This window comes from Epinephelus lanceolatus, chromosome 1 (genome assembly GCF_041903045.1).
Source record: "Epinephelus lanceolatus isolate andai-2023 chromosome 1, ASM4190304v1, whole genome shotgun sequence".
NCBI classification, from domain to species: Eukaryota; Metazoa; Chordata; class Actinopteri; order Perciformes; family Serranidae; genus Epinephelus; species Epinephelus lanceolatus.
In genome coordinates this window covers 937761-954180 of record NC_135734.1, presented here as the reverse complement: position 1 = coordinate 954180, position 16420 = coordinate 937761, and the positions used below count along the sequence as shown (strand labels likewise).

The 16420-nt window shown below is 41.1% G+C and overlaps 1 protein-coding gene across 42 annotated transcripts in view; it reads left to right on the top strand.

The window, feature by feature from the left end:
- The window catches only part of plekha6 (pleckstrin homology domain containing, family A member 6), a 374661-nt gene that overhangs the window by 343186 nt on the left and 15055 nt on the right, over positions 1 to 16420 (top strand). For all 42 annotated transcript variants that reach the window (XM_078166903.1, XM_078166583.1, XM_078166712.1 and 39 more), the window contains 4 exons: positions 6054 to 6129; positions 8146 to 8249; positions 8899 to 9057; positions 12341 to 12487. In XM_078166903.1, coding sequence (XP_078023029.1) covers positions 6054 to 6129; positions 8146 to 8249; positions 8899 to 9057; positions 12341 to 12487 — 486 coding nt within the window. The remainder of the gene's footprint in view (positions 1 to 6053; positions 6130 to 8145; positions 8250 to 8898; positions 9058 to 12340; positions 12488 to 16420) is intronic.

Genomic DNA, 16420 nt, shown 5'->3' with positions numbered 1-16420 from the left:
TTTTCCATTTTTCTCTGTATATTATTGATACAACTGTAAAATGTATATTTTGTTTCACCAGGAAAATTAATAAAATTATGTTTCCAAAAAAAAAAAAAAAAAATAGTAGCATGGACTTTATGAAACAGTGTAATAAGGGAGACAAAACAATGAGTAATAATGGGGAAACACATTTAAACATAGCAACAGGCAAAACTTTAATAGTTCAGTAATATTTTGGTAACAATATGGCAATCGGCAAACAATGAAACAGTTAAATCAATGCATTATCTGTATTAAGCTATGGTAACATGGTGACATTAATGGGGTAATAAACTGATAATAATGATGTAATATAGGTTGATGCTTTTACACTATAATAGGCTACATCAGTGTAATACCTCCAAAATCACATCAAAATTCCTGGATATATCAAAATTGTCAGTTACCGTATCATAATGCCAATATCAGTTCTTCTTTATGTTCCAGACAGTTTCTTTTCTAATACTGTACAAATGATGTTAAATGCTATGACTTGTTACCTGGAAACACTTGTGCTAGTTTATAACCATGAATCAGGACTGCAATATGCTAAACTACCTGTTTTTATTTCTTTTAACTATATTTAAACCAAACATCAAGAGGCACAGTGATTAGATCAACACACTTCTGGTAGTTTTAGATGCTTCAGTAAAGATGCAGTGGACAGTTTTAAAATGACCAGTTCTCAGTGTTGTCAGTGTAAGTAAAATATACATACTGTAACATCCATGAGAATTAGCACATTTCTCTGGCTCTTGGTTTTCAGTTCTAGGAAATGAATGTAGAGGAAACAGGTAGTTTAGCATTCCGTGCCCCTGATTAAAGCAACACTTACCTTTCTGGAAATTTTACAGTTTTCTTTGTTTAGGTTAAAATGCTATTAATTAAGCAATATCACACGAGGGAGTGATGTTGTACTGTATATCGTCACAGCTGTAATTGTTGTCTATGACTGAATCATAGCCGTGACGATATATAGTAAAACATCACGACCTCAAGTGTGATATTGCTTTTATACAACAGTTCAACAACAGCTTAAACAGCAATGCTGAGTAAAGAAATGTTAACAAAAGGTGATGAAATAAATTATTTAAGTATGTTATGTAGCCCCGCGAAAAAAAAACAGTTCCCCCAGTCTGTTGCCAGGTAATGCAGCACACACGCCAGGAACTCACAAGCTACTTTGTATTTACATTGATCTGCAACTGTGTAACTTAGTCGAGTTCAGCTGATAAAGCGTTGGCAAACCTGGATGTTGGCCGGATTCAAACACACCTGGAGGTCTGCACAGAATAGTCCTGGCTTTCCTTTTCCTCGTCCTCTCCTGACGACCACTCATAATTTAATTCAAATGTAATTTTGGGGAAAATATCCATCTTCTTGGTGTAACGCTATAGTGTCAGTTTGCGTCAATGTAGCAAGTGTGACAGTTGGTTAATTAATGGTTGTATTTATATTTATAACATCTGTGAGCGGAGTAATTTCACTGTTATGTCCCAGTGATGTTGTACTCTATAGCTATCAGCTCTCGTGGAATGCCTCTCATCCAATCAAATTACTCGGTCGGAACTAACTGTTGTATAATAAGCTGATGGCACACTAAAATGTAAGTGAATTCCACCAGAAATAAAAACTCATGATTATACCATTTTCATATGGTTCTATGAAAACTCCAACCAATGATTGTTTGGAGTTTTCTCCTGTCCTGTCTGTCTTCCCCACGTGGAGGCCTCCGACTGACGCTCGCGTAACATCCACCCCACACCCCCCATCCCTGCCCCCGAGTCTGTGAGACAACAAATATTATGCTAGTAACTTATGGATATAAACTTTTCTCCGTAACAATGGCAGACAAATGCAGACCACTGCTTCCACCTCTAGCTGCTCCAACAGGGATATCAGTTGGCAAAAGAAAGAATATTGCAGAAAAAGCTAACACTAAGAGAGAACTCGATGCTGCAAGAGCCAAAACTCAGGTCAATATCGGATCTGCTTTTGAGCAATGGCAAAGACTGATGCAGCTTCATCCTGAGCTAAAAAGGGACGAGATGGTCGCAGAGTTTCTGCTGGACAGATATTTTTAGTTTGCCTCTAAGTTTGAATCAACATGGTGGCAGCGTCTGCGTACACCGGCCGGCGAAGTAAACACGGTGCAACAAGAAGTAAATTCTTCAGTGCAATACAGTCGCGAGTTTGTAACAGACATTAGAAACCACTGCAGAGATCTAACGCTACGACCGAGAGAGCTCAGGATGTGAAGCAAGCTTGGCCTGCTACGTTGAGCTTGCCCTGAGATGACCATGGTTTTGCCTGGAGCCGTCCCGACGGGGAGACGCCGGCAGCGCTGTGACAGGACGCGGAGGTGGGGGAAGCGTGGAGGGGTTAGCTCTAGGCTAAGAGCCAACCCCATCAAACCAGCTGTTCCCAGCGTCCTTCCGGCAAACGTCTGCTTGCTGGACACAAAAGTGGATTACATCCAACAGTGGAGATCCACTCACCGAGGAGTGAGGGACTGCTGCGTCCTTGTGTTCACTGAGACATGGATGAATGGTAGCATATCAGACTCTGGTGTTGAGCTAACGGGGCTAACACTTACATAGAGCAGACAGGGAAGCTGCATCATCTGATAAGCTCCGTGGTGGCACTGTAAACTTATTCTAAAACTCATCAGTCATTACTGACTCCGGTTGAGTTTTAAAACTCCGGGGTTGCCAATGACTGTCTTGGTTGTAATGTTACACTTGCTCTCTTCTTCCGTGTATCTAACGTTACCTTGCTAACGCCTACGTCTATCATAGATCTAATGAGGATGTAATGGAGGAGGGGGGAGTAGGCCTTTGGAGGGAGGTGGAGTTGCAGGAGGAGGGGGATGGGACTTTGGAGGGAGGCGGGAGTTGTGGAGGTTCAAATTTTTTCTAAGTGCTGTGTGAAATGCAAGAAAGGTAAGATTTGCTTTAATGGTTATTACACAGAAACTACTATATGTGTTTTCAGGTAATCACTGTGCCTCTTGTTGTTTGGTGTAATCTAGGTTATTACCCCATTATTGTCACCATATTACTATTTGTAATACAAATGTTGATTGTATTTGTTGCTATCTTTAAATGTGTCTCACATTATTTTCCATTGCTTTTGGCCCGGAATTACCCTATCACATACTTTTCAGTCTCATATCACCTAGGTATACCCATTTAAGATATGCCCTGGTTCTTACTTTGTTAATGGCATTGTATTATTAATTATGAAACTAATACCCCACTATTATCATATTACTACCAATCAGCTTTCAAACTGTCCTAGTGCCTATTTGTGTAGTGTTTTGGTGGTGATGCTAGTTGGCACAGTCACACTAGGAAGCAGCACAGTGAAAGTCATTAATGCATTCTCACGATATAGACGAATTCGGCGAGCCATTTGTGTATGCCGCCATCTTGCGGCGGCGCCATTGCTGCGGTGACATGTGTCAGTCATCAATTCATTATGCTGTCATTGTGAACTGACTCTCTACAATGACAGCATCATGTATAGCTGGATTGATGATGTTAGACAGTGGCCTCCGGTAACTGATGAAGGTATCTTAACTGAGTACCGATATTAATTTAGAAATTAATCATTTGTTTGAGCGATAAGCAGGAAAGATTAGAGTAATAGGGAGATAACAGACTGTATCATTAAACACTGTGTAATATAACGTTACCATACGTTACGTGTGCTGACGTTAGCAAGCTAGCAGTGTGACATTTAATCATTATGGACAGGCTACGTGACTCATTGTTATGTGGATGATACACAGTTGTATTTATCTATGAAGCCAGAATAAAGTAATCAATTAACTAAACTTCATAATTGCCTTAAAGACATAAAATCCTGGATGAGCACCAATTTCCTGATGTTAAATTCAGACAAAACTGAAGTTATTGTTCTTGGCCCAACTCAACTCATAGACTTTTTATCTGATGACGTAGTTTCTCTAGATGGCATTGCTCTGGCCTCTAGCACTACCGTAAGAAACCTCAGAGTAACATTTGATCAAGATTTGTCTTTTAATTCTCATTTAAAACAAACCTCACGGACTGCATTTTTTCATCTGTGTAATATTGCGAAAATTAGGACTATCCTGACCCCAAAAGATGCAGAAAAATTGGTCCACACTTTTGTTACCTCAAGGCTGGATTACTGGGGTCCATGTCATTGGTTCGACAGCCCATTGGTTCGACATCCCATTAGTTCGACTGTCCGCGGCGCTGAACGGCTCGCGGCGGGCATATGGTGCGTCGCGACTGGCTTGAGGTGGAGCAGGCTCATGGCTTATGTGTTTGTCACTTTCTTTTTCATTTTAACCCACACCATGATCTTTTCCTGACCCTAACCAAGTGGTTTTTGTGCCTAAACCTAACCAGACCTTAACCACAGGGCATCATAATGATTTTGGAATGGACTTCGGAACAATGAGTTTAATATGGTCGGAACAATGGGTTGTCGAACCAATGAGCAGTTCCCGGATTACTGTAACTCTCTATTATCAGGTAGCTCTAGTAAGTCCTTAAAAACTCTCCAGCTAATTCAGAATGCAGCAGCACGTGTACTAACAGGAACTAAGAAACGTGATCATATTTCTCCTGTTTTAGCTTCTCTGCACTGGCTCCCTGTAAAATCCAGAATTGAATTTAAAATCCTACTGTTGACTTATAAAGCTCTAAATGGTCAAGCTCCGTCATATCTTAGAGAGCTCATAGTGCCATATTATCCCACCAGAACACTGTGCTCTGAGAATGCAGGGTTACTCGTGGTCCCTAAAGTCTCCAAAAGTAGATCAGGAGCCAGAGCCTTCAGCTATCAGGCTCCTCTCCTCTGGAATCATCTTCCTGTTATGGTCTGGGAGGCAGACACCGTCTCCACATTTAAGACTAGACTTAAGACTTTCCTCTTTGATAAAGCTTATAGTTAGGACCGGTTCAGGCTTGCCTTGTACCAGCCCCTAGTTAGGCTGACTTGGGCCTAGTCTGCCGGAGGACCCCCTGTAATACACCGGGCACATTCTCTCCTTCTCTCTCTCTCTCTCGTGTCCTATTACTGCAGCTTGCTAACTCGGCCATTCTGGATGTCACTAAGGGATCCCTCCTCAGTTACTCTTCCTGAGGTTTCTACCGTTTTTTTTCCCCCGTTAAAGGTTTTTTTTGGGGGGGAGTTTTTCCTTATCTGTTGTGAGGGTCCTAAGGACAGAGGGATATCATATGCTGTAAAGCCCTGTGAGGCAAATTGTGATTTGTGATATTGGGCTGTATAAATAAAATTGATTGATTGATTGATTGATTGATTGATCCTCGCTGCTCAGCTTCTGCTCCTAAGTCTGCATATCTAAGCTTTTTGTGTGTGCGCTTGCGCGAGACCGTGAGACATGGGCACCGCCTTCATGTGTGTTGACGTGCTCACATGAGCTCGGTGTACACAGAAGCAGTTAGAGCTAATGAGGCTAAAAACAGAGTTTAAATGAAGTTTTTCCAAACAACTTTTTATGTCGGGGCTTCAGGACACTTGGATCCCTATGGATGAGCAGAATGGAGATATTCTGTTATTTCAATTATGTGTTTTTTGGACGTTTTAATCTGGGGCGCCCAGCCTCCATTAGGTGGAGTTTTGTTGCTAGCCCCATCTCTGCAAGGGATGTGAGGACTCTAAAACTTCACCTGAGCCTCCCTCGGCATATAGGTGAATAGATAATGGCTGAATTTTAATTTTTGGGTGCACTATCCATATAATATCTCCTCCTGTCTACATATCTGTTCCATGACCAGCTTTCTTTTATCTTTGAGACCTGCTTTATTCCATACCGGTTTGCCTGAGCCAAGCCCCAGGCCTCCCCGGCCAAACTGAACATTACCTACAAGAATTTTAACATGATGCCCTCATCAATAATGCATTATCCAATGCATTCTGTGTAATCAGCAGCATTGGATGTGTGTTGGAATGTTTTACTATCTTTAAGTTTAACATGAATGCTTGACAAATAATATCAGTTCTCTGCCTTGCAGCCCAAGTTTGGAGAACAGAACAATGTCAGTGATGTGCAAGACCAGGTCCAGGACAGACAATCCATCATGAATAAAGGTACAACAATCTAAGATCAAGCTTCCATCTTATAATGCTACTGAACTATTCTCAGCTGCTGATCATAGTCTAGCAATTTACTCCTGAGCTGGTACACCGAGCCTCATTGAGAATGTGATTACACTGATGACACTACTTCGAGTAAAGGTTTGTAAATTACAGATGAAATATACAAGTAATAATCCAGTCCAGAATTCAGTCTTTTGGGGTGTTATAGTATCATCCAATGAAGTGACGGCCAAAATACATTGGGCACGCACATGGAGCAACACGTCTGCTGCAGCATGCCCGCAGCAGAGCAAGTCCATTATAATCAACTGAAGCTACTACAGTGACCGCAGAATCCATGTTTGTGGCTCTTTTCTATTTTCATGCAGCTGGTCTATTTTTTCTTCTCTGGCCTTCAAACTGGTAAAAACAACAAAGAACAGTGTGTTGTTTTTAAAATAATTAAATTAAACTGGTCCATACCCGGGGATGTGTTATGTATAGAGGAATAAGAACTCAAAAACAGTATATTAGAGGAGATGCAAAATGAGAGCACTGTAAATGCACTGTGTAATAACTATTAATGTAAGACAAACAATGCACACTGTATTTAGAAACATGCTTTATGGCAAAATACGTGGAGCATAGTTTTGGCTGACGGCACAGAGGCACGCACTTGTGTGGGGCCATGCACGGGCACACAGGTACACACGCAACATGGAGAAAGAATGAAAGAAACAGACGGAGGGACAGAGGTTTCTCCATTTAATAGTAGGATGCATAAGCGTTTCTAGCCCATTTTTGGGCTAAATTGAATCCCAGCACCCCTAAAATTTGAGTGATTTTATTTTAATTTTGTTTTTTACTGTATGTCCTTTTTTAACAAGCTAGAAAAGTGTCAAAACCATACAGTACTTGGTTGAAACGTAATATTTTAACAACAAAAATACAGCAGCACCCCCGCCCCCCTCCCTTGCCTCAAAAATGGTTTGATCCACCCCATCCCTTCCACCTTTCCCCGACTCGGGCTCTGAGCGCTCTATCTGCACAGAGCAATGCGCTGCCTTCCAGCGTGGGTGATATGCAGTAGTGGTGTAAGTACCTGGCTTAAACCAGGATATGTGGCACATTTCTTAACTTCTACCACTCAATACCAACACATTATTATCATTACCAGTCCTCATTTTTTTTTAAAGTCCAAGTTCCATTTTTGGTATTTTTGGTACTCACTATAGGGGGCTGGTTTACTCCAGAAACATACATACTGTTTATGTGTATGTTGAGGAGCTGCTGTATCAAAATGAGTTATCCTCCCCCAGAAATTAGGGTTACGATATGTTTCTTTTATGATTCCAATCCATTCCTCTTTTGCTGTGGCTCAGCATTTAAATAACCTTTATCAGATTTGATGGTTTAGTCACAGACTTTCCCAAAAAGTGTTGTGCTTTTCTTTCACAAATGTGGGAGTGAAATTGAGTTAAAATGTACAAAACATTGAAATTTATCTGGCCGGACAGCTCTCTGGGTGCTCAGCACCCCTAAACCTCTGATCCTAGAATCGCCCCTGGTAGGATGAATACCTCATTGTACCAGAAGCAATGCAGAGCAGCAGAGCAACACTGTGTGTGTTTATTGTATTTAACATTAAAATAAATCAGTTAAATCAATGCATCAATTGGTGCTCAATAAATCAATCAAACCAATGTATCCTGTAGTTAAAAACATCCAGTTAATGAATTCAGTACCAGTTAAAATAACCTGTAAGCTTCTAAACTCTGGATAACCGACTGCATATTCACTTGAAAAACTCAGTAGGCACACAATAAGTCGAGGGAACCACAGCTGCAGAGACGGAGTTTGTGTAGCAGGTAAAAAAAAAAATCCTGCTCTACCTGTGTGACGCATCATGTCCGTGTCTCATGTATTTCGGAGCTGAGACTGTACACAAACAGTGCTTTATAATGTTAGCTTTGAGAGCTCTGCCATTTTTCCCATGGTTTTGAACTCCTCTGTTGTGTTCCTTTCCAGTTGGCATTGTCCCACCTAGAACAAAGTCCCCCACCGATGAATCACACAGCAGCTCTGCTGGAGTTTCCTGCCCTCATGGCAGAGTGCCCGATGGAATCTCCAGGGTATGTCAACCTAAACTACATGCAAATAATACTTTTTTCTTTCTTTCTTTCGTTCTTTCTTTCTTGCTTTCTTTCTTTCCTTTTTTCTTCGTTCCCTCTTACCTTTTGTATTTATGCTTACTTTCTATCCTAAATGGCCTCATGAGTGTAAGCCATGCTTCTAAGGGCCAAAATACATGGGTCATGGACGTGAAGCGTCATGTCATCAGGTTGTTTTTTTTTTTGTTGTTTGTTTGTTTTTTTACCAGCTTCACAGACTCTGTCTCTGTAACTTGTGGTTAATGACAGCTTCACTGTGTATATGGAGTTATGGAGTTTTGTCAAGTGATAATGCAGTTGGTTATGCAGGGTTTGGAAATGTAGGCTATGTTAACTGGTAAAGAATGAATTAACTGGATTTTAACAACAGGATGCATTGTTTTGATTGATTTATTTAAATGTTCATCACAACCATTTTTTACACAGTTCTTTGTAGTTTTTACCGGTTGAGGGTTGCTGAGCCAGTGAAGAAAAAATAGACCAGCTGCAAGAAAACAGAGAAGAGCCTGCACAAGCAAGCACAGCTTCTGTAGTCAGTGTTGCAGCTTCAGTTGATTATAATGGAATTGACTTAATAAATGTATGTTTCTGTGCCACATCTTTGTGACAGGAGCGTCCAAAGAGTGCTGTATTTCCTGCAGAGGTGAAGTCAAAGATGAGCGTGGAGGAGCAGAATGAGCGAATCCGACGCAACAAGAGCAACTCTGTGAGGGACAAGAGGCGGAGTCTAAACCTCTCAGGGGGCCAGTCTCCAGCCAACTACAAAGTGGTATGACCAACCATAGGATGATCAAACATTATAATACAGAGTGCAAGCAGAGTAAAACCAGTGTTCAGTCAGCGACAGCACATTTAACACTACTACTGTTCATGAATTCAAATAAACACAAGAAGTTTGTGCTCTAATAATAATAAAAAAAAAAAAAAAGGGATCAGCGCTCAGTGAATAATCCTCCTAAGCCCTACGATAAGCTATTATGGCAAGGCTTAACTATACAGACCCGTGAGCAGTGATAACTAGCATGTCTTTGGGGTCATCGGGTGGGAACCTCCTTTCACCGGTGTTTCGTCTAGTTAGTCCCACGACACCTCCAGGAGGCTAGACAGTGATCTCTGGCGTCCCAGAGACACTCCCCTAATGCCAGGTCTCACTTCTCCCCACACTAACCGAACAACCTCCTTTACCTTACCTATACTACCACAGAGGAGGTAGACCCAGGGAAGGAAGCCTTGTTAGGCTATCACACTCCCCCGCCGGGTTAGGCTGTACAGTCTACCTCCCCAGGACGAGCCCTCACAACAATGACACCTCCAGGAGGCTGGACAGTGATCTCAGCCCAAACAGCACTGCCAACTTCAGCCAAGCCCAGGCTCCGTTTATACGAGCTCCAGGCAGAAGCAATGCTGATACTACCTTTACTAGCACATTCACCATACTCTATTTCACACGCTACATAGCATAACTACAATGTAAGCTAAAGTTAAAGGAGATAAATGAACTCACAGGATCAGCAAACACACTCACTTTGCAGCATGGTCTCAAACAAAATGGATTCAAATAGGCCACTCCCACACTTAAATAACCTTCCTCTTCCTGGATTTCCTTCTTACTTACACATGGCTTTCTCAGCCCAAACAGCACTGCCATCTTCAACCAAACCCAGGCTCCATACATGCGAGCTCCAGGCAGAAGCAATGCTGATACTAGCTTTCCTGTCACATTCACCATACTCTATTTCACACACTACATAGCATAACTACAATATAAGCTAAAGTTAAAGGAGCTAACTGGACTTACAGGATCAGCAAGCACACTCACCTTGCCGCATGGCCTCAAACAAAATGGATTCCAATAGGCCACTCCCACACTTAAATACTTCCTCTTCCTGGATTTCTCCTGACAGGAAGTGGATCTCTCCACCTGATCTCAAGGAGTTATGTGCCCTGCTTAGTAGTTCCCCCTGCTGGCCCCCAGCTGACATTATTTCTTCTGTAATAGATAAACTGGCTGCATTTAATTGCTTCATCTGACATTTCCCTCACTGTCTTCCTCAAATTCTGTCCCCGCACTCCGAGTTCCCCCAGGAGTGAGACAGTTGATCTTGCTATGAATCCCCTACACCCCACTTCCACTGGACAAATCCTAGTCTTCCATCCTCCTCCATGAAACTGTCATTTTGCACAAATTAAGCAGAATGTACCCACCATGACCTCCTCAGTGGTATGCTAACAATGTTAATTGTTATCCACTACACTTATCTCTGTTTTACCAATCTGCCTTGGCCTGTTTGTGTCATGTGGTCGTGGTGATATAAACACAACTCTCACTGCTGAAATATATATATATATATATATATATATATATATATATATATATATATATATATATATATACACATATATATGTACAGTACAGGCCAAAAGTTTGGACACACCTTCTCATTCAATGCGTTTTCTTTATTTTCATGACTATTTACATTGTAGATTCTCACTGAAGGCATCAAAACTATGAATGAACACATGTGGAGTTATGTACTTAACAAAAAAAGGTGAAATAACTGAAAACATGTTTTATATTCTAGTTTCTTCAAAATAGCCACCCTTTTCTCAAATTTGGACTCATCAGACCAAAGCACAGATTTCCACTGGTCTAATGTCCATTCCTTGTGTTTCTTGGCCCAAACAAATCTCTTCTGCTTGTTGCCTCTCCTTAGCAGTGGTTTCCTAGCAGCTATTTGACCATGAAGGCCTGATTCGCGCAGTCTCCTCTTAACAGTTGTTCTAGAGATGGGTCTGCTGCTAGAACTCTGTGTGGCATTCATCTGGTCTCTGATCTGAGCTGCTGTTAACTTGCGATTTCTGAGGCTGGTGACTCGGATGAACTTATCCTCAGAAGCAGAGGTGACTCTTGGTCTTCCTTTCCTGGGTCGGTCCTCATGTGTGCCAGTTTCGTTGTAGCGCTTGATGGTTTTTGCAACTCCACTTGGGGACACATTTAAAGTTTTTGCAATTTTCCGGACTGACTGACCTTCATTTCTTAAAGTAATGATGGCCACTCGTTTTTCTTTAGTTAGCTGATTGGTTCTTGCCATAATATGAATTTTAACAGTTGTCCAATAGGGCTGTCGGCTGTGTATTAACCTGACTTCTGCACAACACAACTGGTGGTCCCAACCCCATTGATAAAGCAAGAAATTCCACTAATTAACCCTGATAAGGCACACCTGTGAAGTGGAAACCATTTCAGGTGACTACCTCTTGAAGCTCATCGAGAGAATGCCAAGAGTGTGCAAAGCAGTAATCAGAGCAAAGGGTGGCTATTTTGAAGAAACTAGAATATAAAACATGTTTTCAGTTATTTCACCTTTTTTTGTTAAGTACATAACTCCACTGATGCCTTCAGTGAGAATCTACAATGTAAATAGTCATGAAAATAAAGAAAACGCATTGAATGAGAAGGTGTGTCCAAACTTTTGGCCTGTACTGTATATATATATATATATATATATATATATATATATACATACATACATACATACATACATATAGATAGATAGATAGATAGATAGATAGATAGATATGCTATCCTGCATGACGTGTGACTTGACATGACAAGTATTGTTCCACTTCCCGTGTGGACCACACAACACAAACTGTGCATTCCAATACCTATACTATTATACAACTCAGTATGCCAGAAAAGGTTTCAGTATGTCCCGGTACATGGAATGTCAAATGTACTATGCCAAAAAATGCCAGGATGTTCCACAGCGTCTGGTCAGATTTTGTGATTTCAATAGGATTTACACTGCCTCCGATGCTTGGGCTTGAATAATCTCTACAAATCTTGGGTTGTACCCCCAGAGTGAACCTCTCAGCAGTAAAAGTATATCAATGTAGAAGTGTAAACTGGGGTGAAGGAAAAGCAGCAATCGCCACCAAATGTTTCATTCAAGTCATTCATCCTTGAGCCTGCAGATCATTTGATTTAGTGTGCATTTCTGTGTGTGTGTGTGTGTGTGTGTGTGTGTGTGTGGACAACCTGTGGACAGATTCGTAGGCGTCTAACAGCTCACGAGATCGACATTAAAGACTTGGAGGCAGCGGTTCGAGGCCAGGGACAGGAGTCACCTCGGGAAGAAATCGCTCGCCTAAGACGGTTAAAGGTTGAACCCTATGACCTGGACATTAGCAAAGAGGTGAGAAGCTGATGCACCACTGCGCCTCATTCTCTCTCTCTCTCTCTCTCTCTCTCTCTCTCTCTCTCTCTCTCTCACTCTCTCTCACTCTCATTCTGTTCATGGCAGAATTTTTCCCACATCATGCATTTTCGGCTCTCCATGCACATTTGTCACGGCCGAGTCCATGTGAAAGACTGTGGATGGCAACAAGCAGACAATGTGCCAGGCAAACAAAACACAGCAGGGCCCATGTCCAAAAGTGCAGGTAGGCTTCCAGAAACAAACCAAAGGTAACAGGCAAGGCTGCTAATACAAGCGCAATAGACCCGTGCCGTGTATACACAAGTGTGGGAGTCAGGTGATCTGGGAGATAGAGCAGGGTTATTGCAGAGCAGGTGAGAGTGGCAGGCTCTGGAATCAAAGGAGAGTTAGTGGCAGAGTAAGGAACAGCACAAATGTTATGAATTGTCAGATACTGTGACAACATGAATTTTATCAAGGGATTTTTCATGAAGAATAATTAACTATAAATACCTGTGGTGCTTGTGACAACATATTAACTGATGCAATACAAAACAAATCTATCAAAAAAGAAATGATTACTAAATAAGGGAGCCAGTAACCAAAGATGGCCGGTGACCACCTTTAACTACACGACTTCTGTGTTTAATCTAAAAGCAGAGGTGGAGAGTAACTATTACATTTACTCACATTACTGTAATTGAGTATTTTTTGTGTAATTTGTAATTTTTTTCAGTAGTTTTTGAAATCTGTAATTTTACTTTTACTTAAGTAAATTTTGACTGAAGTATTGTGCTTTGCTACATTTGAAATCTCATCCGTTACTAAGTTAAAACAAAAGTTTAAATAGAAACTAAAGGGGTGAATCAAGCTGTGTGCAAGCTGTGCCTGCCTGGTAAGACAGAGTAATGCCCATTGACATTGCTCAAAAAGTTGCTCTGTGTATCATCAGTCTAACAGTTGTGTTGGTGAGTCAAATTGAATGAGGGCTGCGTGATATTAGACAAAATTGACAATGCGACGATTTTGTATACTGCGATATGTATTGCAATAACTTGAATAGCTCTATTTGGAAAGAAGTCATCATTTTAGAATCATTTGGGATTTGAAAAGGCTTTATTTGCATGAAATATACATTTATACAGGATGAAAGCTGAAGTGTTTGGGGCACCATTATCTGCTCAGATTCAATTAAATGCTTCAAAACTCATTGGATGATGCTTCACAGTGCAGATGGACATTGACCTGAAGCATATTGCAAAAGCAACCAAAGACATTTTTAAGGCAAAGAAGTGGAATGTTCTGCAATGGCCAAGTCATATCATCTGACCTGAATCCAACTGAGCATGCGTTTCTCTTGCTGAAGCCGAAACTGAGGGCAAAACACCCAAAACACAAGCAGGAAGTGCAGATGGCTGCAGTAAAGGGCTGGCAGAGCATCACCAGGGAAGAAACCCAGCATCTGATGATGTCTATGGGTCCAACACTTCAGGCAGTCATTGACTGTAAAGAATTTGCAACCAAGTATTAAAACTGACTGTTTAATTGATGATTATGTTAGTTTGTCCAAATACTTATGAGCCCTTAAAGTTGGGGGACTGTGTGAAGAAATGGTTGTAATTCCTACACGGTTCATACTACATTTTTGAAAAAAGCCTTAAATGAAAGCTGAGAGTCTGCACTTTAAGCAGGTATTCATTGTTTCATTTAAAACCCATTGTGTTAGTGTACAGAGCCAAAATGACGACAACTGTATCATTGTCCAAATAATTATGGACCTGACTGTATGTCATTGTTTAATTTACCGTAAGCTGGAATGAGTGAGAGAAATGAAACTTGGCACCATAACTAGAAATTATGTCCCAGTGCTTGACATCAATTTTAATCCCAGTCGTCCTGATGTTGATGCTACTATTTAAGGCCAAAACACCCACCTCTTGGACAATTAAAGGGATTACTGTTATTGTTTTTTCACTTATTTATTTTTTACATAATGCAGATTGGCAAAGAATCAATCATGGCAGCCTTAAAGGCTCTCTAAGTCTTCCTAAGCTTGAAAAGTTTTTGTCACATACAGCAAACATCTCCTCATGATCCGCTAGCTACATGTCCTCTGAATATGCTGTGAAAAAGTCCGGTCTCTGGAGGCAGCCCAGGCTCCCAAATTCATCGCAAATCGGTCTATAGGTGGCACTATAACGGATGCAAAGGCAGTTTTGCCTGTAACTTCCACATTTTAAATGACACATTCATAAACATGCGCTCGCCCAGAGCCTGTCGTCCTTCAGGGACAACTTCCATGGGCTCTGCGGGACGCGGGGACTGAGTCGCGGGGGGGGGGCTTGGCCCCCGTTCATAACTGCTTGCAGTTCTAGTTTAAATTGATATTTTGTTTAATTTAGATTGGAGATCATGCAATAGTTTCATTGATATATTAAGTTAACTGTGTTAACTGTACAATACGTTTTATTTAATTTGTCAACTGTCATTGATATTTTGTCAACTGTGAAGACAGTGCCAATGTGGAGGCTTTTGGGAGCGTACCTATGTTCCCCGGGTTCTATGTTCCCCGGGTCCTATGTTCCCCGCTTTGTATGGGACCCCAAAAGGGTCCTATGTTCCCCGCTTTGTGTGGGACCGGGGAACATAGAACCCTTTTTAATAATAAGGGTTCTATGTTTGCCGCTTTTCCCCAAAAGGACCCAGGGAACATAGGTTCTATGTCCCCCGGCAACAGCGGAGAACATAGAACCCTTTTTCTTAAAAAGGGTTCAATGTTCCCCGGTCCCATACAAAGCAGGGAACATATTTCCTTTTGGGGAAAGCGGGGAACATAGGACCCTTCCCCGATCGGGGAACATAGAACCCGGGGAATATAGGGATGACCCCAGGCTTTTTGTTTAGACTGAAAAAGTTTCTTTTTTGTTTGAAATGTCAGTTATTTTTTACTCATTTTTATTTGTAGGCCTATTTAATTTATTATCATTTCTTTTAAGAAGCATAAAATAAAATAAAACCTGTCTTCCAATCCATTGCATTTTTAGCCTAATAGTTATTTTTGTAGTAGAAATATCGGTATCGGTACTCGGTATCGGCAAGTACACAAATGAAAATACTCGGTGTGAAAAAAATGGTATCAGTGCATCCCTAATAAATATAATAAAAATATACACATTATAATGCATGAAAAGAGATACACACAATTTACATGCTAAAAATAAATAAAAATTGTAAAGCGAGTATGTGCCTGATGTGTGTCTAATGCTGGATGTCCACTGGATCCGTCGTGTGCGCGATGCGGCTGGAATTGGCGGATCGTGAGATCATAATGTCACGCAATAATCTGTGGAAACCCTGGAAGTATAAAGACATCAACAAACAAAGAAAAGATTTCTCTGTCTGCCGGACATTGACCACTGTAGGCCATTTCTTGATTTTTCTCTTGATTTTGTGATGTTGATGTTGTGATGTTAAATATGATCCGGAGTTTTCATGGGTGCTTTATTTTGAAAAAATGCCTAAATTAGCAGAAGTTGCAGAGTGGGGAGCTTTCTTCCTGAAATCTAGGATTAACTCCTTCATTTTGTCAGTGTAGGGGACAAAACTGTCAGCCTTCCCATGAGTGAACGTCTCATCCACCAGCTGCCTGTAGTCTGGTTTGTTGTCTCCCTGGATAAGTCCAAGGATGGTTGTATCATCTGAAAATTTTAAAATGTAGCTGAGTTTATGGGTGGACAAGACTGGGAAACTGGCTCTTAATTAATATTGCACCCCATAAGTAGAATAATCTGCAGAGGCTTGTAAAATTAGTCAAGGTAATCCCTTTTAATCAACTGAAATCCCTTTGGACTGAATTAGAGCCATGTTAATGGATGTGTTTTCTGTGAATTGATTTTGTCCCTTGTGATACATACTGCAACTTGCGTGTTG